At 41.6% G+C, this 26,970-nt stretch overlaps 1 protein-coding gene across 1 annotated transcript in view; it reads left to right on the forward strand.

The window, feature by feature from the left end:
* Nucleotides 1-26,970, forward strand: part of SLC9A9 (solute carrier family 9 member A9) — a 563,642-nt gene that overhangs the window by 451,817 nt on the left and 84,855 nt on the right. The window contains exons 13-14 of the mRNA XM_024131833.3: nucleotides 630-684; nucleotides 11,592-11,671. Coding sequence (XP_023987601.1) covers nucleotides 630-684; nucleotides 11,592-11,671 — 135 coding nt within the window. The remainder of the gene's footprint in view (nucleotides 1-629; nucleotides 685-11,591; nucleotides 11,672-26,970) is intronic.

Genomic DNA, 26,970 nt, shown 5'->3' on the forward strand with positions numbered 1-26,970 from the left:
GGGGCACGAACCCGTGTCCCCTGCATCGGCAGGCGGACTCTCAACCACTGCGCCCCCAGGGAAGCCCCCCATCCCTAATTTTGTGTTTGTATTTTTGTATTAATTTGCTTAAAGAGAGCCCCCCAAATTGTATAAATCTCAGGCCCCACAAACCTGGACACTCCCTACTGCAAGCCTCCTTGAGCATCTGGACAAAGGATCTGTTTTTTCTCTGTCCGGGGGAGCCTGCTCCAGCCTGGGCCGCCACATTCCCAGAGCAGTTTTGTCAGTGAGTCCTGCAGGAGGAGCCGGTGGCCTTCCTTCTAGGATCCCTGTTTCGGGGGCCATGGAGGTCTTTTCCTGAGCGCTCCTATCCCGGGTTCTCAGGCTTCTGCCCTTGCTGGGAGAGACAGCATCAGGGAACAGCTGTTGGTGCCCGATCTCACCAGCTGTGCAGAGGCCCAGCTGTACAGGTTCTCCTCTTGCCATAAATCTATGTGAAGTTCTTTTGATTCAGGGAGAGGTAGGAGGGTTTTCTGCCACACCTTTCCTCTGATTCATATTGTCTTTGGTTCAGGTGATCTGACACGAGAGACGGTCTCATCTCATCTGCAGCAAGGCCCTTACCGGTTCTCCGTTCTCTTTAACAGGGTTGGTGTGGACCTGGATGAGGACAAGAAGGAGGAAGAGCCCTCTTCACACCAGGCAAGTCAAAGAAGCAATGCACAGAGTACAGCGATGTGAGATCTTCTGTCCCATAGCCAGGAGGCTCATTCTAAAGGGGCTGGCCCCGCAGATAAAATAAGTCAGATGACTATACAATACACAGGGATTCAGGGTGTCGATAACCTTTGCAGAGCCTCTAGAGTGCTTAGAACTAGCATACACTCGTGCCTTCTTAGTGGCTGCAGGAAGCCTGGAAACTGCAGTGTAGGAGCAAGAAAGAGCACAGCTCTTGGAATCAGGCAGCCTGGAGTTCAAATCCCTGCCCAGCAACTTGCTAGCGCCGTCGTCTCAGTGAAATTTATTTGATGCATGTTCCATGCGTGTTGGGCACACAACAGATGGGCCTGCTTCTCCTGCATGACTTCTCATTTATCAGGTCCAGGTATACAGAAATACAGAAACATTGAAAATCTGCAAAAGCACAGCCTGAAAATCCTTAGGGAAAATTATTCAGAACAACGTGCTATCGCCTTGAGTAAGGGAAGTATAGTCTCCGCGAACTCCGGACTTGAATCTGACATCAGAGTAAAACCTGTCATTGACAATTTTGCTTTAGTCATTTTTAACTCAGTACTTAAAGCAAACAATTGTGTAGACATGTTGCACCTCTTGCTGAAATTGCCGGTAGACAGACAGGATAGAATAACATCTTAAATAAGCTGTGCTGCTTAATGAATTGTGTCCTGATCATATCTGGATCTGAAGAGGATCCATCTCTCTTTTATTTCATGGGTTTTTTTCCTACAGTCCCATCAGTGAGGCACAGCTGGTGAGTGCCGCCAGGCAAGATACTGCTGCTTACCTGGTTCACGTAAAGAGGGAAGGATCCTATGCTCTACACAAAGGGCTGGAGAATGAAGTTGGCAATGATCCTGGCTCATACGTACTTTGAATTTCTTTGTCACATGTGTTCCAAGCCCATGCTGGTGCTGTTTTCACAGACTTTATTGCCCAGGAAAGACACTTAACTGCAGGACTGAGCCCAGCAGGGTGTCAGCGTACTGGGATTAGGGCCAGAGTGGTGACCTTCGAAAGGGGATCAAAGCCCGTCCATCTCCTTACACTGGTGGGCTGTAATGAGTCCTTCGGAAGGGCTGGTGGTACAGATTTTCACAAAGCATTTTCTCTCATATAGATCAACTAATCCATTCTCCTACTTTCACGCAGAACTTTTATCTAAATTTCGTCCTTCTCGTATCTTTTTCTTTAAAAGAAAAGTGATAGAATAAGAAAATTCATCAAAGAAAATTCTTCATCTTCCTCTAACTGCCTAGTATTTTACAATTACATATAATTATTGGTAAGGTTACCTGCTAGCTTAACTTTTTTCTTTTGTAATTTAAATGTACTTTATTTTAGCTCATTCATACCATCGTCAATTTAGTAATTACTCTTACCTGAAGATACTTAAACCAGTAGAAAATATTTTGTTGTTGTTGTTATTAGAGAAATGAGATAGTACAACATAGTACAGTGAAAACTACGTGGTATTTGGATCTTGGGCAAGTTTTTTACGTCTTTGAATCGCAATTTTCCTAACTGTAAAATGTGAATGATAATAATCTCTACTTTTCCAGGTTGTTAGAATTATATTTATGAAAACTACCTAACTTAATTAATTTCATTCAAACCATATTATCTCATGAAGGATTTGATGAAGCGTCTTACACCACCACATATGATAAAATAATAGTAAAATATTTTTTAAGAACTTTAAAACTCAGTTAAAAAAATTAATGAAAGCAGGAACAAAACCAGAGGAGTAAAAAGAATCATGAATAAGTAGATCATAAGGTCCTATGTACTTGCTAAAGTTGAACCACAAGTAAGCTTTCTGGTAACCAAAGGTGGGGGGGAAAGGAAATGATAACCCGTAATATACTAAACTCCTATAATTAGAGGGGAAAATTATACTCTGTCCTCAAGCTGTACAGAACTTCACAGGCCACAATTTCTCACTTGGCGCTTCCTGTAGAGGACACATAAAGAGCTATCTAACTAACCTTGGTATAATTTACATGGTTCCTACTGATCTGCTGCTGCTATTGTTTTTAAAAAGTGTCCTGGAAGTGTTCTTATTCATGATGGTTGACTACCGAGCTAAATACGTTTCAGAAAAAGGTTTTTCCCACCCTTGGAATAATTCTTATGTTCAATGTCAAGTACAGGAAATGGTGGGCTTAGGCCAGAAGTAACAAACCACAGTGTCCATGCAGCTGCCACTTGACCTGGACAGAGGGGGTTTTTTGGTACTTTCCAAACTATGTGTCAAGAACCTGTCGGCCCTCATTTTGCCTGACAACTCTTCGCTTATTATCAACATCTGTTGCTCTGACTACAGACCAGAAACCTAATTCTTAGGAGGATTGCATTTTTCCACTCAGCTTGCACTTATTAAATTGGTCTTGCATTAACAAATAGGATAATCTCTGCACTGGTCAACTTCTGAAAAAAAGACTTTACTCTTACTTGCCAAAAGCTAAAACTTTCAGATAATTGTGGCAATTACTGATCATATACTCTCAAAATCACTAATAAGCATATGTAATGACATGTACATATTTTTGAAGGAATTTCCTTTCTCTCTGTTTCTGGAGAGTAAAATAACCTTTGGGAAATACGAACTTGTGGCTGTGACTAACCAGCAATGTCACAATTTTCCTTTTCGCCTTGTAATACCTTGAAAGTGTAAATGGTGTTACACTCTTACTCATACCAGGCCCAGAAGCTTTAAAAAGGATGTTCCACAAGCAAGTATTAAGCCTTAAATATATAGTCTATGCAAATGTGCCACTTTGAGAAATGGAAGGTATTACGGTTGTGATTTCAGGTCTCTTAAATTTAAAAAAAAAACGCTCAGACAAAATTCCACCACCCCATCCTCGCCCCAGCAAGAAGTTTTCCTTGTAATTGATTCTGTGTCCTTGGCAGCCCAACATTACAAAGAAGGTGAGACTTGCTGGAGCACCACGCCCACCTTAATCTTTCAGTGGAAAATTCCTGCTACCCAAGAAGGGCTGCCACAATTGCTTCTCTTTTTCCCTTCTTGCCCTTTTTCATGATCATCCTAATATTTGTGGAGCACTGACTCTTGTTGTTAACACTGTTCTAAGCACTTTATCTGTGTTAACTCATTTATCTTCCAAGATAAACCTATGAGTGAGTACTGTTATTATGCTTATATTTTAAATAAGGAAACTGTATACAGAGAAGTTAAATAACGTACCAAAGGACACACGGTGAAATTCAAACCCAGACAGTCTGGTTCTAGAACTTCCACTCTTAATTGGTGTGCGTGCGTCTATTCGTTCATTCGTTTATTCATTCATACAACCCACCCATGTCAGGCACAAATCTAAGTGTGAGGAGGATGCAGCAGTTACCAATTCATCTTCACCCTCACAGAGCTTACGCTCTAATGCGGGACACTTGGAACAAAAAGGTAAACAGCTACATACTATATGTTAAGAGAATGGGAACAGTAGAGCAGGTACAAGGATGGAGAACAGTGGAGGAGAGGCTATGGCTGGCCAGGGCAGGCCTCTCTGAAGAAGTGGCATTTGACCAGAGTCCTGAACGATGTGCAGAAGTGAGATGTGTATGTGGGCTCTGGGGGGAAACAGTCCAGCCAGAGGGAACTGCAAGGATGAAGGCCCTGGCCTCACAGTGGGTATGGTGCGCTCCACGCGCAGCTAGAAGGCCAGTGTGGCTGGAGCCCAGAGCAAGGTGGGAGCCAATGCAGGTGGATTAGGAGAGACCGAGAGGGGCCAGATCACTGGCCACGGTGGTGATTTTGATTTCATTCTATGTGTGATGGCAGCAAAAACTTGCAGGTTTGGAACTTAAACGTAATGGGATCAACTTTTTTAAAAACTCATTTTTCTTCCACCTCCAACTCTGCCAACTGTTACAGTGAGGCTAATTTTCATCTTTTCTAACATAATTTTATTTTGAACACTATGCTGGCTTCTCTCTGTGCTCTCTTAATGCTAACTTCCACTTTTATTTTTGCTTTGAGAAGTCCCTTCATTGAATTCTGGTTTTGGTTGTCATTTATGCTTGTGTGTAACCTGGGTGGATAAGTTCTGGTCACCACAGCTCAAGAAAGTCAAAGCAGAGCTGAGAAAGGTCCAGAGAAGGGCAGCTTCGATGAGCAGAGAGAGATGAAAAGAATTACGATTTCTCAGCAGAAAGACTAGCACTAAGAAGGGATACAACAAAGTGTCTGTAAAAGTATGGAGGGTATGAGTCAGGTAAGCAAAGATTTGTTTGCCAAATCCCAGAAAACCATAACTTAAAACACCCTTAAAACTGAAAGAGCTCATTTGGAGAAGAATACAAGTATGTGTTCTTCTGCACAACTGATACTTAAATGCTGGAAATATAAGTAGGTTCAAGAGGGAAAGAGATTAGCGGATGGTAGGGTCATCTAGTCATTAAATAAAATTTAATTTTGCCTCGTGAATATTTTCTAGATATTGCTAACAAACCTATAGAAAACGGAATAAAGATTCCCACGTATATGTTCCTCAGATCTAACAATTATCAATATTTTTCCATACTATGTCCCCATGCTGTTGGAGCTGTCCTCACAGAATGTAAATTCCATGCTATACCAACAAATATTTCAGAAATAGAACAGTAAGCTCTAAAATTGACCTGACCCAGATGAAGGTTTTTTTATGTTATTGTAACTAATAGTACTTTGAGAAAAATAAAATGACTATTTCAGAGCAAGTATCTTGGGTTTTCCCTTGGCCAACACTGAATTTATTTTGGTTTTACTTACGGCTTATACACCCAAAAGTATACACCCTCCCCACTACATTTTTACTGCTTAAGACTAAATTCCATATATATATATGGAATAGAATAGAGAATCTATATTTATAGATTCTATAATTACATGCTCTAGAAAACAGAAATAATAATGAGGAAGAGGAAGTGGAGGAAGATGGTAGCCTCAATTTAGCAATTAGGTGCCATATGTAAAATCACATTTAATATTTACCTTGACCAATCGAGATACATATTATAAACCCCATTTTATAAATGATGAAATTGAAGTTCAAAGAATTAAAGTAACTTTCCCAAGACAACAACAACAACAAAATTCCAGCCACTTCAATAACACCCAATCTCCAATTTGTAGTTCTTCAACTCAGTGAGACTGTTGCTCTCAGCTTGAATTGTTCTCTGCTTGGACTCTAGCTCCTTGTACTACGATTGGGAAAGGGCCACCAGGCAGAATATAGGGCTTACCTCGTTTGTCCTTTGCTGCCTGTTGCCCAATATCTGAATTCTATCATGTATTTATGATACCAGTTATTCTTATCAGCCATTATGTATTTTGCAAGTAGTTTTGTAGGGGGAAACATTGTTTTGTTTTGTTTTCAGACAAAAATATAATACTGTATACTCAAATCACAAGTCTAAATGTAGAACCCTTATCTTTGCTGTGGTGTTTGTGGTTTGGGGCACTGTCACTGGGAGACAACATGAGCTAGGATCTTCTTGCTCTAAGGTGCATTTTCTACTCCAGTACCTTTTACATCTAGAACTTATAATTCCAATATGTAATTGTATCAGCCTTCTATTGCTGCTGAACAAATTATCCCAAAACTTAGAGGCTTAAAACAACAAACGTTTATTATCTCACAGTTTCTAAGTGTCAGGAATTTGAAAGCAAATTAGCTGAGTGTTTCTGGCTCAGGGTCTCTCATGACAGTTGCAGTCAGGATGTCAGCCAGAGCTAGAGTCATCTGAAGGCTTGACTGGGTCTGAAAGGTTCACTTCCATGTTGGCAGGAGGCCTCAGTGCCTTACTGACTATTGGCAGGGAGACTCGGATCCTTACCACATGGATCTCTCCATAGAGTGGCTTGGGTCCTCACAGTATGGTAACTAACTTCCCTCAAGTGGTTCAACACAGACAGAAAGGAGGAAACCACAGTGTTTTTTTTATGACTTAGCCTTGTATATCACCTCCCTTCTGCCCCATTCCACACTCAATAGGAAGGGAAATTAGTCTCCATCTTTTAAAGGGACAAGTACCAAAGAATTTGTGAATATACATTTTTAAATCACCAAAATATTATATTTACCTGAACCAAACAATTTATTTTTCCCTGGATTAACTTGAATCTCTTGTACGGACAAAGTTATTTGAAGCAGACCTTTTTTTTTTTTGGTAGCTAAACCATGAGTTTAGCCCATCTGGTAGTGTATCTGTGATGTGTACGTTTCCTCTTGGCATTTTTACCCATCCTTATCTAGTTTCCTTCATTCTTTCTCCCTAAGCATGTATTTTGTGACTATACCCTCTTGGGAACGTTTATGAATTTATCATAGTGTGAGGAAGGTGAAAATATTTGTACAAAATACTCTCTATGTGGAGGCTAAGAGTTAATTTTACCTTTTAAAACATAAATTTGAAAAAAAATTCCTATTGACTCACTTGTATCATGTCCCCCTTCTTCAGAATCCAGAAGTCGTTCTCTTTAGGGACAGAGAATCCGGTCTTCTCCTTGGTAATCAGAAAATCAAGGCAATAAACTTGAAATTATTACATGAATACATTCCACACTGGGAGATGGCAGGGCAAAAGTACTGCTGTCAAATCCCATTCACACTTACTGCTTGAAGAAGTGCTCTGGAACCCATAAGGCACTCTACAGATTTGTTATGATAATTATCTGTCTCTGTCATCATTCTGTACAACCTCCACTGACATTAGTATTGAATATGAAATCTTAGAAATAGAAAGGAAAATCTTCTCTCTCTTAATCCATTGATTCCCCGTGAAGTGAGAGCAATCCCATATGACTAGCCCAGAGCAGAGTTCCTCCGGTTCACTTAGCAAAGGCCCCACATTTGAATATTGATAGAGGAATGTATTTACATCTGCTTAGTCCTGTTTCATTAAGGTTAATACAGCAAACAATCCCCTCTTGCTTCAGTGTCTGTTTTTTAAAGATTTCTGGCCAGAGCCTTTGTTTTCTCTCAGGGATCCAAATAAGCATAAAACAAAGAGTACCTTCCTAATTTTCCTGTTGCTCCCTCCCTCGGGTGGTGCTAGAGGGGTCACTTAAAAGACAACTACTCACTTCTTATTGTGCTCAGCCACTTCCCAACCTCTGCTCTATTCCCTTGTTTAAGGAGGAAAAGGAAAGATATCAAATGCCCCATTCATTTTTACATTTTCCCAGAAATGGAGGATAATAAAGGAAACAGAAATTACACATATATCAAACACTCTGCTTCTCAGAAGTAGCAAGGGCAAATAAAAGCTGACATTCAATGCCCTTGGATCTCCAGTTCCCATTTACAGCTGTGAACCGTGAGGCTCAGATCTGGAAAGTGTATCATTATTATTAAATGGTAGACAGTAGAGAGTCAGAACTCAAATCTTGGTCTTCACTTTCTGGATCCTCTGCTTGTTCCAACATGGATGCCACTGCCCCTCTGGCATCAAAGAGCTCAAAAAAGAAGACATATCGCTAGCAATAAAGAGACTATCACCAAGTTCCAGATTCTTCTTCTGATGACTGCTTATATCCATTGTCCTTGGGTGTGATCTGATCTCTGCTTCAGAATAATCCAGGTAAATTGATGCTACCTGCTGTCCTCTGCCCATGTGGGCCCTCCCAGGGGCTTGCCCTCTGCGCTGCCTCATCGGATACCTTCCCTGTTCCAGGGTGACTGCAAAGGCTGGCCTTCCCTTGGCACATTTATCTTCAGCCCCCAGTGAACAAGTAGAGCACACAGTGGACTAACTCATTTATTTCTACTCATTTATTGATGGCCTTTCATAACCGAGTTATTAAGTCATCAATAACTTCAGAGAAATAAATGAATGGATCCAGAACTGGGCCAACAGATATTTAAGACATACACTGAACATTTTATCTCAGATCAGCAGAAAAGTCAATGCTGGGTCATCCATGGTATTTCCGTTACCTGGAAAGACATTTTCTATGTTTCATTCTAATTGGAACCCAGTTCATTTCTCTACAAAGCAGTGAAATGAATAACATCTCCAGTATCCCAAGTAAATTAAAGTTTGAAAAATAGATTACAAGTGTTAACATTTTTTCCAAAATGCTACCTAGTATGTGTTGCTCTCATCAGCTGGCAAAAAATAACCTTGGAAGATTTCCCAGAAATAGAGTATAAGCTCTTTCAGGAGTGCCTGTAAGTTCTGATATATTCCCCTCAGGAAATAAAATAAAAAGGAGAGGAAAAAGGGAATGAAAGGCAGGGAGGTTTTCCAAGACCTTGAGAAATCCCTGAAACCAGTATTTAGGAGTCTAGAGAAATTTCTAACCCCGAAGTTAAGTATTTTCCATATGATTAGGACCTCAGAGACCAGCCAATCCAATTTCCTCAATTCATTTTACAGACGAGGAAACTGCAGCCCAAATAGCCTATCCTTCAGTGTGTGTGCTTTCCAAAGTTCAAAGGCTGAGTGAGATCCCAGCAGAAAGAACATCATCTTTGGAGTCCTTTAGTCCTATGTGCAAATTCCAGCTCTATAGCTTGCTAGCTGTGTGACTTTGGACTCACCTCTTCCCTTCTCTGGGCCTCTCTAGGTCCTCACCTGTAAAATAGGTATAATGCAACCTACCTTGAGGGTTTGTTGTGAAAATTGAAAAACAATGACTGAAAAAGTTAGTGACTGGATAATGTGACCAGCACATTGCCTAGGAATGAATGAGCATTCCATAGCTGGGGAATATTATTACAAATGTCATTCAGCTGGGCTGCTGTGGAGTGGGTGCCAGAATCCTGGGCCCTGACTGCCAGCCAAGCTCAACACTACACAGCCCACCTTAACTTAGAAACAAACAACCAAACAAAAAAACAGGAATTTGCTTACACTCCTTTCTATCAATTTTCTTCAATGACTATCTTGTCATCAATAGATATTGTCAGCTATCAAAATTACCTGTGCCTCTGGATGGATAAAATTTGTAACTCCTTATTGTTCTTAAGAAAAGAAAAAAAGAAAAGAAGGGAAAAGAAAAGAGAGAGAGAACTCCCCAGGGCTAGCCCAGAGCTTTACTACCTAGTTTAGTTTAGGGATAACAGTTTTACTCTGCCAGCTGAGCCCCAACGTGCTGACCTGTTTGAGAGACAGTGACTCAGAAGCAACTTGCAAATGTTGCAAGATGACGAAGAAAACACTAAGTATAGCGGTGACTTTGCAAATCTGACACCTTTCTTGGGGTAGAAATAGCTAGAGAAAGGTTCAGGGAAGGATGGAAATTGAACTGGACACCTTGGTTTCCCTTCTGTGGAAATGCGATGGGTACATTCTAGCTCTAGATCAACAGGGCGTGGCACTCTGGGTCTATCAGAAAACAGATCTATGAAACTCTGACATCCATGAAAAGATCATAGATGTCCCACTGTGGGACTTGGGAATGGGGCATGTGGTCCATGACCAGGTAAGTTTGAGAAAGGCTTCCCTCTCAAAGATTTACAGTGCTCATTTACAAATGAAAGATTCCAAAAATTTCTGAATATAACAAACCTGGTTAACACTCTCAAACCCATCCTTTCCTGAACGATCGGCACAGAATTTCCATCAACATCACGTAGAACAGTGGCATACTAAGGGACGCCTTTTAGGAAACTGTTCAGTGTTGCAAATCAGAGATCTTAAAACAACCTATGAGAAAGGCTGCCAGTTTGGGTTTTCATTTTATTGTTGAGTGTCTGCTTCAAGCATTTTAGACAAAGGATAAATGGCTGCCTAGAAAGGGAGGGACCACACTTAGCATTCTCGTATTCCCCTGTTGTTTGTGGGGCATGGAACTGCAGCATCTGCTTTTACATGTGTTTCCGAGAGCAGAATACAGCCTTTTGTGTTCAGTTATTTATCATTAACCATCAGTGGAACTCTGGAAAGGGGCAAAAAGTAAATAAACAAAGTAAAGTAAATCACCTTGGGTTCAACTAAGGGCTAGCTTTGGAGCAGCCAGTGGTCTCTCACTGTCTTCCATGCCTCATGATTTCTTGAGAATGTTCACATTATTACTGGACTGTGAACTCCTGATACAATTTGGGCATGGAAACCAAGGGCCCAAACAAAACAATGAAGTCCATGTTAAGATATAAATGCTTTTAATGATGAAGGTAATTACAACTGATTGAAGTCTGGAATTCTCTTAATATGCAAAATGAGATACACAGATCCGGGAAGATCCCACATGCCGCGGAGCGGCTGGGCCCGTGAGCCATGGCCGCTGAGCCTGCGCGTCCGGAGCCTGTGCTCCGCAACGGGAGAGGCCACAACAGTGAGAGGCCCACGTCCCACAAAAAAAAATGAAAAACAAAAAAAAAACTTAAGAATCGAAGCGGAAAGATATCAAGAATTAACCATAGGCTTTGGTAGTGATCTATCAAAAATAAAATGAATGAAAACTAGTTTAACAATTATTAGACTGTTATCCCTTTCGTCTTGACCTTTTGGTAAATCATAAATAAATACCATCCACATCTGACAGAAGTAACTGCAAAATTCCCACAATGGCAATCCGACAGAAATATCATGTTCACTGGTGTCAGCAAAGTGGCATTTCTTAGCTGTTTAATAAAATAGGAATTATGAAAAAAAGTAAACGTTGAACTATGCCACAAGAACCTCACCCATATGGCAAGATCCATGAGCTAATCTGCTGGGCGGCGGGTTCAGCATTTAGATGAAAATACCTGTATCTGGAAAGATTTTTTTAAAGTGGTTAAGTTTAATTTGGCTTGACACATATTTTTATAGTTAAAATATATTAATATTATAGACATACTATCTATTAATGTTGATATTATATATCAATATTTATAGTGATCATTTATCCAATGCCTTTTTCCGTTGTCTCTCGCTAGGAAGCAAACAACTCTGGCAAAAGCACGACAAAAACAGAGAGTGCCTGGCTCTTCAGAATGTGGTACAGCTTTGACCACAAGTATCCTTTGATAATGCTAATCTCCCAGGTCCTGCTACATGACAGACACTGACTTCGAGCACTTAATCATTGAGGTATGCGCCCCTGCTCTTCAAGAAACACAGAAAGGTAAAGCGAGTTCACGAGCAAATTTAGCCAAAAGAATGATTTCAAAACATAAAAAGCTGTGTAGTCCATACTTAAGTGTTACAAAGACCTAAGGTGAAATCTCTCAGAGGCAAATGAATTTGGTGTGTTCGTGGCAATCTACTATTTCCTAATGCCCTATGATAAAATCATAGAGTCCTGAAAAATTGATCTATTTTACTAATTTTACTGTTCGTCCCTTTGTAAAAATCTTACTTCTGGTGGAGTCGGCCAGGGTGACAAAGCTCCTTCACCCTTCTGCCAGGAACACATTTGTCTGTTTTTGTTTCATGCTGTAAAAAATGAAGGGGGAGGGGGGTATGGAGGACGAAGAGTCCAAGGAGAAGAATAAGTCTGGTAATCACATTGTGAAATAATACTACTTTGTTTTCCAGGAAACACTTGAGTAAGCTTTTTCTAGTGACGGGCAATTTTAAAATTCTAGCAATCAGTGTAAACATAGTGGCTCAGATACACCTTGCCATGCGACTCACAGAGCTGAGAAGTCAGGCCTGAAGGGCTTTGCCATTGTGAGTTGCAGTAAGCGGTCCACCTCTAATCCCAGGCAAAAGCGCCACAGAAGAAAGGAAAGAACTGTGCTGAAAATTGAATGTGTTGGGTCTTTGTAGTTAGTTTTCCACAGGCACAAATCCCTCTCCTTTCAGGGAGAAAATGTCAGTCACTGGGTGATTTTAAAGCAGCTCAGCAATGATTAAAGCCACAACAGATCAGAGGGAAAGTAAGAAGAATTAAGAACAGGGGAAAGAAATTCAAAGAATAAGATGAAGAAGAGGTAAAAATGGAAAGGGGAGAAGAAGCAAGAGAAATACAGGAAACTCACAGCAGGAAGGAAAGGAAAGCAAATTCGAGGAATGACTGTAGAAAAAAAAATAAGTAAGAGTGAAGTGAAGAGAAGCCAATTGAAGATTGCAGAGATAAGCAAAAGTAAAACAAGGTTAAAATTAGAAAGCAATTCTGAAAAAGTAGAACATTCCAAGAATTATGAAATGAGATGTGGAAGGTAGAGGCTTTTTGAGGCTACAGCTTTGCTTTTCCATACTTCTATTATCTATGGGCAAATACCTTGCCTCACTCAATCTTGAGCTTTCATGGACAGTGTAGGTTGCCGCCACCCTAAAAGTGACCCGTCTTGGCCATTAACTGCCTCTTGGAGGTTCCGGTACCTCATTAACGAGTCACCGGTCTCTCTGAGAGAAGCCATTTCTTAGCAGGTTACGCTGGTTTGTGTTCCAGTTTGTTTCTCTTCTGGAAACACAATTTTCTCCTGCCATTGCTTAAAGTATCTGATAACCAAATTTGTAGGAAGTTATATAAAAATGTGGCTAAAGAGTACATATAAAGGCTGCTTGGCTATGACAAGATGTACAGTAAGAAAGTGTCTTTTGGGGTTCCAGGACCCGATTTCCAACTTGTGGAAGGGGGGCTTCCCACCCATCCAAGCAATGTGCCAGGTCAGTGTCCTACAACTCAATTCTGACACTGTGTCCCTGGAGACAGTGTCAGATCTCACAGGTAAGGGCTCAGTCCCAGTAGTCCCAGTCTCAGTAGTGGTGCCCCTACCACCACCACTTCAGACGCCAGTCACAAGCCCAGGTTGTTACCTATGCTTCTGAGCTATCGGCTACATGTTGGAGGTTCCCGTGACCTTCTCCTTGGGTTTGATTAATTTGCTCAAAGACCTCATTACTTACTAGATCATTGGTTTATTATAAAAGGATACAACTCAGGAACAGCCAGATGAAGGAGGTGCATAGGGCAAGGTACGGGGAAAGGACATGGAGCTTCCATGCCGTCTCTGAGTGCACCACTCTCCCCGAATCTCCACCTGTTCACCAACCTGGAAATTCTCCTAAACTCCATCCTTTTGGGGTTTTGTGGAGGCTTCATTGCATAGGCACAACTGATGAATTATTAACCATTGGTGATTGAACTCCATCTCCAGCCTCTCTCCTCTTCCCCAGAGGTGGTGAGGGCGAGAACTGAAAGTTCCAACCCTCTAATCACATGGTGGGTTCTCCTGGCATCCAGCACCCAACCTTAGTTGGGGTCCAAACGTCATCCATTAATATAACAGAAGGATGCCTTTTTGCTTTCATCACTTAGGAAATTCAAGGGTTTTAGGAGCTCTCTGCCAAAACTGGGGAAGAAGACCAAATTTCTATTTCTTATTATAAATCACAATATCACAAAATGGCAAATCAGAAATTAGTTAAAAGATGTTTTTGTTCAAATTCTGACAGTGTTGTAAGGAATGCTTTATAATGAAGAAAAGGAGCAAAATGGAAAAGATAACTTAGAGACAAGAAAATGGAAGTAGGAATCCACCCAAATTTTTAGTTTAGAGCAGTGACACTAAATTCAGATGATGTCATAGTTTTTGCCTCACATTTCACCGGGGGGTTATTTCCATATGATTATGGACAAACTAGCAAAAAATGAAAGCAGACTTACACTCTCAGTAATATCTCTTCTCATGGTAATTTGTCCTCCTGTGCATTCATCCTAGAAATTGCAGGGCTACCATCACTGCATAAATATATTTTCACTTAGACAACAGAGTTTTTATATCCTAGTTATGCTCTGAATTCATACCCAGAGTGTAGCAAACCAACCAGTTTCCACTCTGTAAACTCTTGATTTATCCATATTTTTAGAGCCAAATTATCCCCTTGGCGTTTATCTTCATCCTGTTGTCCACCTAGAACCCAGGCGATGTGCCCCATGCACCTCACGGGTAGACCATGCCAGCTGCTGTCAATGTAGGGACGATCCCCCCAACTCCGGGGTCAGATTGCCTGGCTGAGGCCAAAAAGAAACTGTGAGGCTGAAAGAAATGGATTATGCAGTTTGGAGCTGTTCAAGTTTCATTTTAGTAAAATTGCATCATGCAAATGAAGCATCATAAAGAATTACCGACAAAAGAAAAAGAAGAATAAATGAGACTTCATGTGCACCTTTGTAAGTCAGGATTCTCCAGAGAAGCAGACACAGAACCAGTCAGGAGTACACACACACACACACATGCATACATACATATACATATAATACACATACACATAGGTTTACTTCAAGGGATTGGCTTATGTGATTGTGAAGGTGGCAAGTTCAGAATGTGTAGGGCAGGCTCTCAGTCTAGAAACTCTCCAGTAGGAGCTGAGATGCTGCAATCTTAAGACAAAACTTCTTCTTCCTCAGGGAAGGCTCAGTTTTGCTCTTAAGTCCACTCAACTGATCAGATGAGGCCCACCCACCTTATTGAGGATCATTTCCTTAAAGCCAACTGACTGTAGATGCTAACCACGCCGAGAAAATACCTTCACAGGAACACCTAGCTTAGGGTCTGATTGAATAACGAGGTAGCCTAGTCAAGTAAACATGTAAAACGAAGTGTCACAGTACTCAATTCACATTGAGCTTATGCCCAATATTCAGACCCAAGGATACAAAGATGCTCTTAACTCACCATCGGTATCAATAAAACAAGTCACTATTGCTCATATAGTTTTGTTTTCTTTTTTTCATAGCATAATTAATACATATGCATTCCCATAAAAAATTTCCAAAAGCTACAGAAAAATAAAAATAATAAAAATTAACATTCCATAAGGATGAACCATGGCCAAGTACCGTGTTGAGTGCTTTACGTTATAATTTCATGTCACCTCCACAGCTCTGTAAGAGGGTGGGTCCAAGGGTATAGTACCACACAAATGGACTGCTGATTGTCTTGGCCTCTGACAAAACAGCCTGTGCGGGCTTCCCTGGTGGCGCAGTGGTTAAGAATCCACCTGCCAATGCAGGGGACACGGGTTCGAGCCCTGGTCCGGGAAGATCCCACATGCCGCAGAGCAACTAAGCCCGTGCGCCACAACTACTGATCCTGCGCTCTAGAGCCTGCCAGCCACAACTACTGAGGCCCGCGCGCCTAGAGCCCATGCTCAGCAACAAGAGAAGCCACTGCAATGAGAAGCCCATGCACCGCAACAAATAAAACAAACAAACAAACAAACAAAACAAACCAGCCTGTGCTCTCCTGTTCAAGAACGTTGCCAGAAGCCTACGGTGCCAAAATTGACGATTAGTTAAGATTTCATTATGATTCCCTGTGGGCAGCAATTCTGAGTCTTGTGGTGCAAAGCTGAAACTGAGAAGGGGGCGATGAGAAAGGGAAACTTGTTACTGAGCACCCGTGCTTTGCCATCGAGAACATTCTTTCGTTTAATCCTAATAACCACCCTTTCGGTTTCATTCTCACAAAGACTCTCTTTGAGATGGAAGAAACAAAGTCGCCAAGAACTTAAATCACTTTCTTAAGTTTCCATAGCTAGTGTCAATTCCATGATCCAAGCCCAGATCTGTCAAAATCTAAATTAGGGACTTACGCGGCGGTCCAGTGGTTAGGACCCTGCGTTCCCCTTGCAGGGGGCTTGGACTCGATGCCTGGTCAGGGAACTAAGATCCCACATGCTGCACGATGCGGCCAAAAAAAAAAAAAAAAATAGACTTCAAAACACTTCACAACAAAGACTGTAATGACAAAGAAAGGCATTACATAACGATAAAATCCATAAATATACTTAAATGAACTCTCTCACTGACAACTCTATGTCCATGATAGCTCTTATCTACACAAATACCCCATTTCCATACATCCAGAATGTCACTATGAAAGCAATGACTGTTATGACTGCTTACATTATGTCATACAGAGTTCACATCCCAAACATCTGTTGAAGATACAGGAGGTGATAAGGTTAGGGGGTCCTGGTCGGTCACCCTAAGAACACCACCATAGAGGAGTCTCCAAGTTTCTGAATCACGTTCTCAACTTTTCAAAGGCAGAAAGTTCAATGTGCCAAAGACTCCGAGAATGGTTTAGTTTCATAGAAATGGATGCACTCTAGCCAAGCTCAGGGAGGCACAAGTAGAAAGCAGACATCAAATTCCTAACTCATCCTATGTATCCTCACGGGGAGGGATATTCTTTCCCAGCCCTTAGAAGGGTCAAGTCGCAGTCTGGCCCCCAGTGTCCCTCCGGCCCCTTCTCTTCCTCTTGCCCTCTGGCTCACCCTGCTCCAGCGCCCCGGCCTTCCTGAGATACACCAAGCACATTCCTGCTTCAGGGCCTTCGCAGTTTCCTCTTCCCCCTGCTTGGGATGCTCTTCTCCCAGACATTCGCAGGCCTCCCTCCTTCACCTCTTTCATCCAGCTTGGCAGTGAGGCTTTCCTGGCTCCCTATTTAAATTCGCCGAGCCAACAGGAGCACTTCCTCTCCCCTTCCCCGCTTCGTGTGTCACCATTATGCTTATCACCATCGGACACTGTATGTACTTTATGCATTTGTTATCATATTCTCCCCCAACCAGGATGTATGCTTCCTGCGGACAGGCATTGGGATCTGTAATCAAAGCATAGAACACTGTTTGGCATATAGTGGACACTCAGTAAATATTCACTGAATGAATGAATCAAGCAAGAAAGCAATATTTTCTATCCAGGGCACATTTACTCTAAAACGTTGATGTAGCAGAAAAATCCAATTAATTATCTGAGGGTTGCTAAGTGAGTCTGAAGGCAGAGCAAGGCAGAGGGGGATAATCTTAGTGTTCTTCATCCAGGCTGCCCTTCGGCACCAAAAGGCACACCCCGGGTGGACACCCAGCCCTCCCCCAGCTGCAGGGTCCCTCTCCCTGGGCAGGGACGACCACCACGGCAGAGTTGGATCCCTCTTGCCTCACTGACCTCCTTGCTATGGTTGGTCCATCCTTCCTTAGGTTTAATTCGTACACCTGATCTCATATATTCAAGCCTGGCTCTGGCTTAGAAGCCATTCTCTGTCTGGGTGACTGTATCTTATCTCACCGATTGTGTGTTGATTTTATTTGTATACAGAAATCAGAATTTAGAGCCACCTATCATCCTCACTAACAATCTCTTATAATGAGAAGGTTAGAAACAGAAATTGATGCCCCCTTATTCAGATTTTAAGACATCAGATACAACTGTTTGCTTGGATTCACAGTGTTGCAGCTGGTGTAGGAATCGTAGGTTGCCTCATTCGTAGGTGACTAACGATGCTTCTGGACTGTCTACTTTCTACAGTCTCTATCCATTCTATCATTTATCATCTCTCCCCTTAAGCATGTGTATATATTAGTTCTACAAATGTGAATGACAGAGGATAAGAATGACTTCTTCCAAAATAAAAAGGGCAGCCTAAAATCATTTTAAGCGCTTCCTGTACGCCAACATCAACTGAAAATAAGGCGTTATCCTGTGGTTGCCAACATTTTACACAAGTGTAAAGATAGCACAAAGATAACAATGGATTGGCAAGTTGACACGGTAACAGAATTACTAAGTCACATGGATGGAGACTTCCTTCCCATCACTGGCTTGAAATGAATTGTGCACTGAGATGTTACCAAGAAAATGAAAGGCCCGTGGCAGATGTGTAGATGTTGCAGCTCTTGAGTTTTCCATTAAAAAGTCTGGCAAGGAAAGTGGCAGATGCCAGACCCCTTCCTGTTCCAAAGTGTGACAGACTGCATTCCAGGAAAAATAAACGGGAACATCAGGATCATTCAAAATGATCCTTGGAAACAAGTATTTAATGGATTTAAATGTAATGGCATTGTAGTCTTTAAACAACAACAACAACAACAACAACAAAAAACAAGAAGGGAAAAGAACGCTTTTCCTCCTAAAACTTGACAGAATTCATTATATCCCATACAGTCATGCTTATTTTAAATCCTAGGTATGAATATTGTGAGCAGCAATTTCCATTTTAAATGATGATCACTGCATTGCAGTTTTTTCTTATTCTGACTAGCTGAAGCATCTGTGAATTATTTATTGGGTTGGTACTGTGGCCTTGTGAATGACTTGAGTTCACTTAGCAAAAAACTCTCAGAGGAACAAGGAATGTTAGCTCTGTGATTCCTGTTTTATCGATGAGGCAGCTGAGGCCAAAGGAGGGAAAAGGCACACCCAAGGTCAGTGATGGACTTGGAGGCAGCATTTGTAATCAACAAAGAGTGGGCTGTGTCCACCTGAAGAATCCACGGGTCCTGGTTCAAGTAGTCCATCCAGTGAGCTCTGGTGGCATTAATATGTGTGTGATGCTCTTACTGTTAAGTGTGCCTGGCATACAATTGATAGTTTGACGTTATAGCTTCTTGGGTGGCTCATCAAAATCTTTACCAGTCTGGAGGCAGGGTGTGTTTTACTTTAAGTAGAAAGCCAGAGGGATAGCAGAGGATGTAAGTAAGATGCCTTTTGTTCAATTTATTGAGTAACTACTATGTGCCAAGCAATACAGGAGGTACTGAGGCCAACAGCAAACAAGGTAGGCATGGTTGACTCTCATGAAGTCTTGCTTATTTGATTCATTCAAATGAGTCATGACCCCAGAGCCCCTTGAAATGACAGGTGGCCCTTAGTGTAGGAAAGAGAGACATTTGCTTCACCAGAGTTTAATGGGGGAACTCTTTAGGGAGCCATGAATTAAAATAATTTGTAACCCTCCCTTGCAAAATGTAACCAGATAACTCCACAAGCGGTCTCAGAAAGCACCAACATTTCAAAATATTTGAAACAAACATAAGCAACCAGCTTTCTGAAGACTCTCTCTAAATAACAACCCCAGTAGTATCCCACGTGAGGATGTACATGGCATTATAACTGCTTCCCTCCTGGGAAGCTGGCTATAGGGAGGAGCTGAGCTTGTATGGGGCAGTAGTGCAGCCAGCACTCCCACCCAGATGGTTAATCCATTGGGTATGCAGCTTGACTTTTGGTCATCCTTGTCCTGACAAATGCTAGTGTAGAAAGATCTTGTAGACAGCCATTGACTTAGCACCTAAGTGAAATGAAATTAAAATTCACTAAAAGAGGGCTTCCCTGGTGGCGCAGTGGTTGAGAGTCCGCCTGCCGATGCATGGGACACGGGTTTGTGCCCCGGTCCAGGAGGATCCCACATGCCGCGGAGCGGCTGGGCCCGTGAGCCATGGCCGCTGAGCCTGTGCTCCGCAACGGGAGAGGCCACAGCGGTGAGAGGCCCGCGTATCACAAAAAAAAAAAAAAAATTCACTAAAAGAAAACACTAGCTTCCTGTATCCTTATATTCCTTGACTGTTTGGTGAGAACCAATGTAGGGGGTGGTATCAGTGCCTGGAAACATGAGCTGTCTGTTGTTCAGGTCATAACTTGGGTCTTCCATGATTTCTTCTTCCATATAATGGGAACAAGAAATATTATCTTCTGTTTTGGCTAAATCCATTGGAAAATGTGGCTAGTTATTAAAACAGCTTCCTACTGATGGTAACTTGTTCACTTATCTCTCAGAGCCAGAACATGTTTAAAACAGTTAAATAGTGTAATTTTCTTAAGACCCTGTGGCCTAAATATGTTGAAATATTCCATAACTGGCCTTAAACTCTTCTGGAGTCCTGACAAGTGACTACAAGCATGACACTGTGAATTGTTGCCCAAACATGTTAGATACTCTGCTGTCTATGAATGGGAAAAGTTGTGGATCCCAGGATGATAACTGGGTTCTCTACAATAATCCTAGGATTCTACAAGAGTTTGGGCATCCCTGATCTGTTTTGCCTTTTCCCCTGTAAAAGTTTTAATAATATTTCTCTTAAATGAGAATGCTTTCTCATTTCATCTTCACTGTAAGCAAACAATATGAAAATCTGGATTTACACAAACAGGATATCAGAAGGTGAATCCTCCTCTTCTCGAATGGATTCATAAAACAAATTCCTTTAAATCCAATTTAAAATATCTGTTGAGCACTTTCTCATTGCAAAGCACTGTATTAGATTCTCCTCTTTTCTCTACTTATTCACGTATTCATCGCATGTTTATCAAGAGGCTACCATGGGCCATGTACTATACTAGGCTGTAGGGATACAGCTGTTGACAAATCCTCACAGAGCTTACATTCCAATCTGGTTCTGTTTTGGAGTTTCTGACTTACAGATGTCTTTTCAGGAAATGACTATGGTATAAAGAAAGATACACTTAGACATTCCACTATTGGTTTTCATCAAATAGAGGGAAATCTGGCTCAGTGGTCAGGATTTATTGATTTTCTACTGTAGCCTACCCACTTGCTAGTTGTGTAATTTTAGGAAAGTTATTTACCCTCTCCGTGCCTCAGTCTCTCAGCTGCAAAATGGGGATAATACAAGTCCCTACGTCATAGGTTTGTTTTGAGCATTAAATGAGTTAAAGCACTCAGATAAGTGCTCAAAAATGTGAGCTTTATTATTGTCATTATTACCTGTTGATGTCTGCTTCTCTTAAAGGGCAGCATCCTGTAATGTATTTGGTATTCATTGTCATTTATTATTTCTGAGTGACCAAAATATCCCTGGTCTTGTATGCTTGTAATAATTTTTTGTTGTAACAGCCATATTTTAATACCATAAGCAAGTCTTCAGTCTCCAGAAACAAAAGATTCCACTCAGGCTATAAATCAGACACAATTCTTCTGATTTGATCTTGAGTAGATGGAAGTAGCTGGGTGTTCAGCACTTCCTTGTGTCCCCTGTTCTGCACATGTGATCGTTTCATTTACAATTTTCCTAAGTTACAGTACTTCGTCCCATAGTATTTTTCTGGAAACTACACCACAGAAAGCGATTTTCGCTTGATAGAAAAGTGCAACAATTTTCCTGTCCAACGATGGAAGCAATACAAGCCTTGGATGATAATTATTCCTCTTGTACATTCTTGTGATAAAGGAAATCTTTTAATTGCGCCTTTCAGGTGAAGCCATCATGTTTTGTCATTAGCAGTGTGATGTTAACATTTGAAGATTTCCAAGTCAGTACATACTGAATCATTTTATTAGAAATAAAGGAGAAGGAAATAATGTTAAGACTGACAAAAACATGTGTATTACCTTAATGTTGCCAGTTTTGAATTTAGTTTCAATATTTCTTCCCCATGGGAAAAAAAGAGTATTTTGCTTAAATTGTCTTTAATTGCTACTCGGTCATTCCTTCTCAACCGTAGGAGACAAGGCATTTACAGGCTGCCAACAAATTCAGGAGCTACCAGAGACACCTTAGCAGCATGAGCCTTGGCTGCTCGTCTCACATATTCTCACCTGACAGGGAGACAGAGGCCAAGTCTATCTCGTGGACAGCAGTACTCAGCCCTTGTCTGATTGTGAAGCTGTGGTAGACACAGCACAAGGCATGTGGGCAGACAGGACCCCACCCTAATTAAAGTTCACTCCACAAGGTGGATGGTGATAACCCCTTCTCAACGTATGTCACACCAGCGCATAAATAAGAGCAGGCAAAGAGGTACGTGCGCTGGCGGTGAATGGGAGAAGGGATTACAGGAGAAATCACTACTGTTCTTCTCATCATGTGGGAAAGAGTCCATGGAGGGACTGGGATTTCCTAACATGAAATTAAACAATGGGAAGTGAAGAAGAGCATTCTGCGTGGATGGGATACCATGGAGGATGGTCCCATGACAAGTGTGGCACGAATACCTCAAAGAAGCCTGAGTAAGGCTGCCCGTAAGGCACAGAATTGGGAGGAGAGAAAGCAGGTGGTCTCCAGAGAACTATAGTGTTAGCCTTTGAAGCAAAGGAGGAGACTCTTATTCCCTACACCTAGCGCAATCAGAATTCTCTCCCACTGGTATTAATTTTATTTCTTTGTTTTGGTCACTCAGATGGCTAAAGGTAGGGCAGCGTGTCACAGGCTAGAGCCTTTAAAGTTTCCTTTCTGTGGCAAATCTGATTCGTCTGTCTGACAGTCATTTATCAGGTACCTACACATTTAATGTTTCCAGAATTACATTTAATTTTAATATTTCTCCTGGAAGAAAACAAGTATTTTGCTTAAATTTTCTTTAATTGTTTGAACTGACTTTAGTTTTAATACTTCTTTCCTAGAAAAAAAATATGAGCATGTCTTCTGGCTTCTGAAGTCACAGAGATAAATAAGAAATGGTGGTTGCCCTCAAGATGCAAGTAACCTAACGAGGTAGAGACAGCAGCCACCAATGCACTAAGAACTATATAAAAGTTATGAGCAAAAAGCATTACGGAAGCCAGAGGCGGGTGTAGCCAACGCACTCACCAGCTTTGGAGAATCAGAGAAGCCACACAGAAGTAACTTAGAAACCAGGTGGAGAAAAAAAGTAAGAATCCGTAAGGAACTGGGCTGAGGATGTGAATGGCATTTTGGCAATAAAACAGCTCAGGCAGAGACACAAAGAGGGTGTGAGGTATTTGGAAAATGGTAAGAGATTCAGTGCAGCTAGATCAGTGGGAGGTGAAACTAAAGAGTTCTCATGTGGACAGATTGGGCTGCACCACGTGTGTCACAGTCAAGAAAATGGATTTTATCTTATTGACAGCAGGATACCAATGCCGCGCTTTAAGCACGGAGTCACACAGTCCTGCTTGTTATAATGAAGAGAACTCGTGGCTGTGTGGAAGGGGGCGACTGAGAGAACAATAAACTTAGGATGATTCTGGACAGTTGCTCTCAAAATCACCCACCCGTTTTCTATGTGGATAAAAATGAGGACAGGAATGTTCTCATTCTCCTTTGAAAAACATTTGGGAACGCTCAATATGTGTTTCGAAACACAAACGTATTAACATAGAAAGGTATCGTTTCATTAAGAGATTGATTTTTTTTTTAACTTCCACTAAGGAAAATCCGGTGGTGGAACTATTAGGGTCTACCAGGAGGTTTTCTGGTTCAAAAGCCAACTCAGTCTTTCAGCTCAGCTTCTGGTACTGCAGTTACCTAACCGTGGTCAGAAAAGGGAGCACTTCTGACAGAGGTTTGAACTAATCTAACAGAAAATGTTGGATTAAAAATCACTTCCAAAGAAAAGGCTGCTTTTTGTTCCTAAACTGATAAACTAGAACACCACCAGCCCTCAGGCTACGCTCAGCCCTGGGGTCAGCCACTTGCCAGTGGTAACTGATGATTTTAAATGGAGGGGAAGAAGCACAGGAGAGCTAACCTTTCTCCAGAGGAAACAGACACATCCTCAAAGCATTGCCTTTGACATTCCTTAAAGCCATTTCCTTGGAATTCCTGGAAGTACACCAGTGTGCTGAGTTTCACTGACCTGTTGCTTGTAAACATAGCCAGAGCTGATTTCCAGCTTATACATACAGCCTTTAATAGCTGGAACAGGAAAGTCCGTAACTCCTTCGTCCCTTTCCTCGCTACCCTTTCCCAGCAGTCACAAACACCTCTTCCTACATCCCTCAGCACCAGGAGCACGTGGGTTGCAGGTGCCAAGCCCTTTGCCTTTCCCCCACTGCTTCATGTAGACGCAGATCATGCTTGGAGCTTCCAAGAGCAGCATGCCAAGGCTGGCTGCATACACTGCAGGAAGAGGGGACCCTACTCCGAAGCAGGTACACCACATCTTGAACAGCTCTAGCAGCATAAGCCCAGAAGCCTGGTCTTTAGCTTGACCAATTCTTTTTCCTTTACTTTTTTTTAAAAAATTTTTACTCTCAGTCTGAAGTCCTCAGGCCTCTCTGAACTGCAGTGTTCGGAAGATGAACATTATGGTAATTGGTAATTGTACAAGCACTTTGCAAACGTCAAGTGCTTCATAAAGTTGAAATGATACTAACTTCATTGACAGGTTTATAGGACTGAAGGCCCTCAGACTCACTATGCAGATAAAAACAAAAAATTTTATTACATTTTTACTATTTTTAAATTCTAGCTGATTTCCTGCTCTAGTCAAGATTATGATGAGCACACAAATCTGCTCTCAGTCTACAGATGTGCCTTATTGAGAAATCTTTCTCCCCAGATCTCTGGCACTCTCTTTTGAAGATGATCCACTGTGAAATAGATGCATCCCGTTCCTCTATCAATTAGCCCGTTAAGAATGCCTCTCCTTGCATAATCTCACATACATGTGGAAGCCAAAAAAGTCTAACTCAAAAGCAGAGAGGAGAATGGTGGTTACCAGGGGCAGAATTGGGGGAAATGAAGAGATGTTGGTAAAAGGGTACAAAGTTTCAGTTATGCAGGATGAGTAAGTTCTGGAGATCTAATGTACAGTATGGTGATTATAGTTAATAATTCTGTATTCTATACTTGAAATGCGCTAAGAGAGTAGATCTTAAGTGTTCTCACCACCACCAAAAAAAAAAATGTAAATGTATGGGGTGATGGATTTGTTAATTAGCTTGATTGTGGTAATCACTTCACAATATATACATACATCAAAACATCACATTGTACATCTTAAATATATACTATTTTTATTTGTCAACTATACCTGAATAAAGCTGAGGAAAAAAATCCCTGTTCTTGACCTTCCAGCAAGTAGAAGCTGGTGCTCTCCAGCTGAGGCCCTTCCTTCCTGGCCTAGCCTTTGTGAGAGGTGTTTGTGTTCCAGATAAGAACCGCAGATTAAACCCCCAATGAACATAGTTCTCTTGCTAGCTCAGTCTTTTACAAATCTTTGAAAATGTTGTCTAGGCCATTTAAAAGGACAGATTAAATTTAAATCAGTTTTCCAAACTGCTGACCAGGACTCATTAGTCCTCAAAATCAATTTAGTGGGTTCCTAACGAGTACTTTTTAATAAAAAAAAAAAAAAATAGACTAGAGAAAATATGATAATGCATTGCAGCATTAGAAATACTGTATCATGAAACTTGTTTCAGGGGTGTGTGTGTGTGTGTGTGTGTGTGTATACACTACTTTGTGATATAATTAGGATTAGGAAATGCTAATCAAAAAGACTTGAAACCTTGATCTATGCTGGCCTCAAACCCTTATCCTGGAACTCTCAGGCCTTTTCACCTAATTGCTTTAAGTGCCAGGGTAGTTGAGTGAGGAGCTGTAAGAGTGTACGGAAGAGAGAGCCATTGACTCTTACGGGTTATTTTGGAAGAGTTCATGGAGCTAGTGGATTTGAGCTGGACTTGGAAAAAACGCAGAACTCGACAAGTAGAAACTGGAGGGAGCCAGAGGAAAGGCAGAAGAAGGAGAGAGAAAAGCAACCCAGACCTGTGGAGAGAGGGAATTTCAAGATCTGGCTCCTAGGCCTGCCTCTCGGCTGTGGAACCTCAGGCTCTAGGCCTGCTCAGAGCCAATATTTTCTAATCTGCTATCTGCCCTGCTTAGTAATTACAATTTTCCAATGGAATAAGGTAAGTGAAACCACTTTGAAAACTAGGAAATATCAAACAAACACAAGATATGCTTAGTAAGTTTTTCCAGGCAAAGCAAAGGTCACACGTGAAGGTGAGACTGTGCCTGGGTTAGACAGAGGATGGCAGCTTGGCACATGTAGGGCTGGCCATGAGAGAGGAAGGGGCTAAAAAGCTGTGTTTAGGGAAATCTGTAAAGCTTTTGAGTATCAGGTGAAGGTGTCTGGATTTGATTCAGTAGATAATGGGGAAGCGGATGATTTGTAGACACAGGAGTGAGAGAGTCTTGTTTCAGAAAGATTGATCTAACAGCATTGATTAGGGAGAAGTCACAAGGGCCTAATTGGGACTAGTGGCAACGGGACTAGAAAGAAAAGGGACAGATGCTAGAAAACCCTGGCCCCAAATCCATAGAATCTGATGCCGTGGTACTGGGGGTATTGGGGCTGCAGAGAGGAAGGGCCAGGAGGTACAGTTATTAGGGAGTGGGGGGCTGTGGGTAGCTGGGGGTGTTCCAACCCTCTGCTTCTACCAGTCACGGAAACAGGAGGCAAGAAGACTAGTCTTATGGGGAGAAGCGGTTACCAACCCACAGGTGGAAACCATTTATATGAACCTGCTCTTCTTGCTGAGCCTGTTCTTTGGGAAAAACAAGCCACTGGCCCAGTCTTGCCTTGCAAATACAGTTCTCTTGACCTCTGAGTGAACTTGTTTTTTTTCTCCCGAGCTGCTCTCTCACAGAGAGACGCTCTGCAATTAAAATTCTACACTTATTCAACATAGTTTTGGAAGTTTTAGCCACAGCAATCAGAGAAGAAAAAGAAATAAAAGGAATCCAAATCGGAAAAGAAGAAGTAAAGCTGTCACTGTTTGCAGATGACATGATACTATACATAGAGAATCCTAAAGATGCTACCAGAAAACTACTAGAGCTAATCAATGAATCTGGTAAAGTAGCAGGATA

The sequence above is a fragment of the Physeter macrocephalus genome, chromosome 1 (assembly GCF_002837175.3).
Source record: "Physeter macrocephalus isolate SW-GA chromosome 1, ASM283717v5, whole genome shotgun sequence".
NCBI lineage: Eukaryota > Metazoa > Chordata > Mammalia > Artiodactyla > Physeteridae > Physeter > Physeter macrocephalus.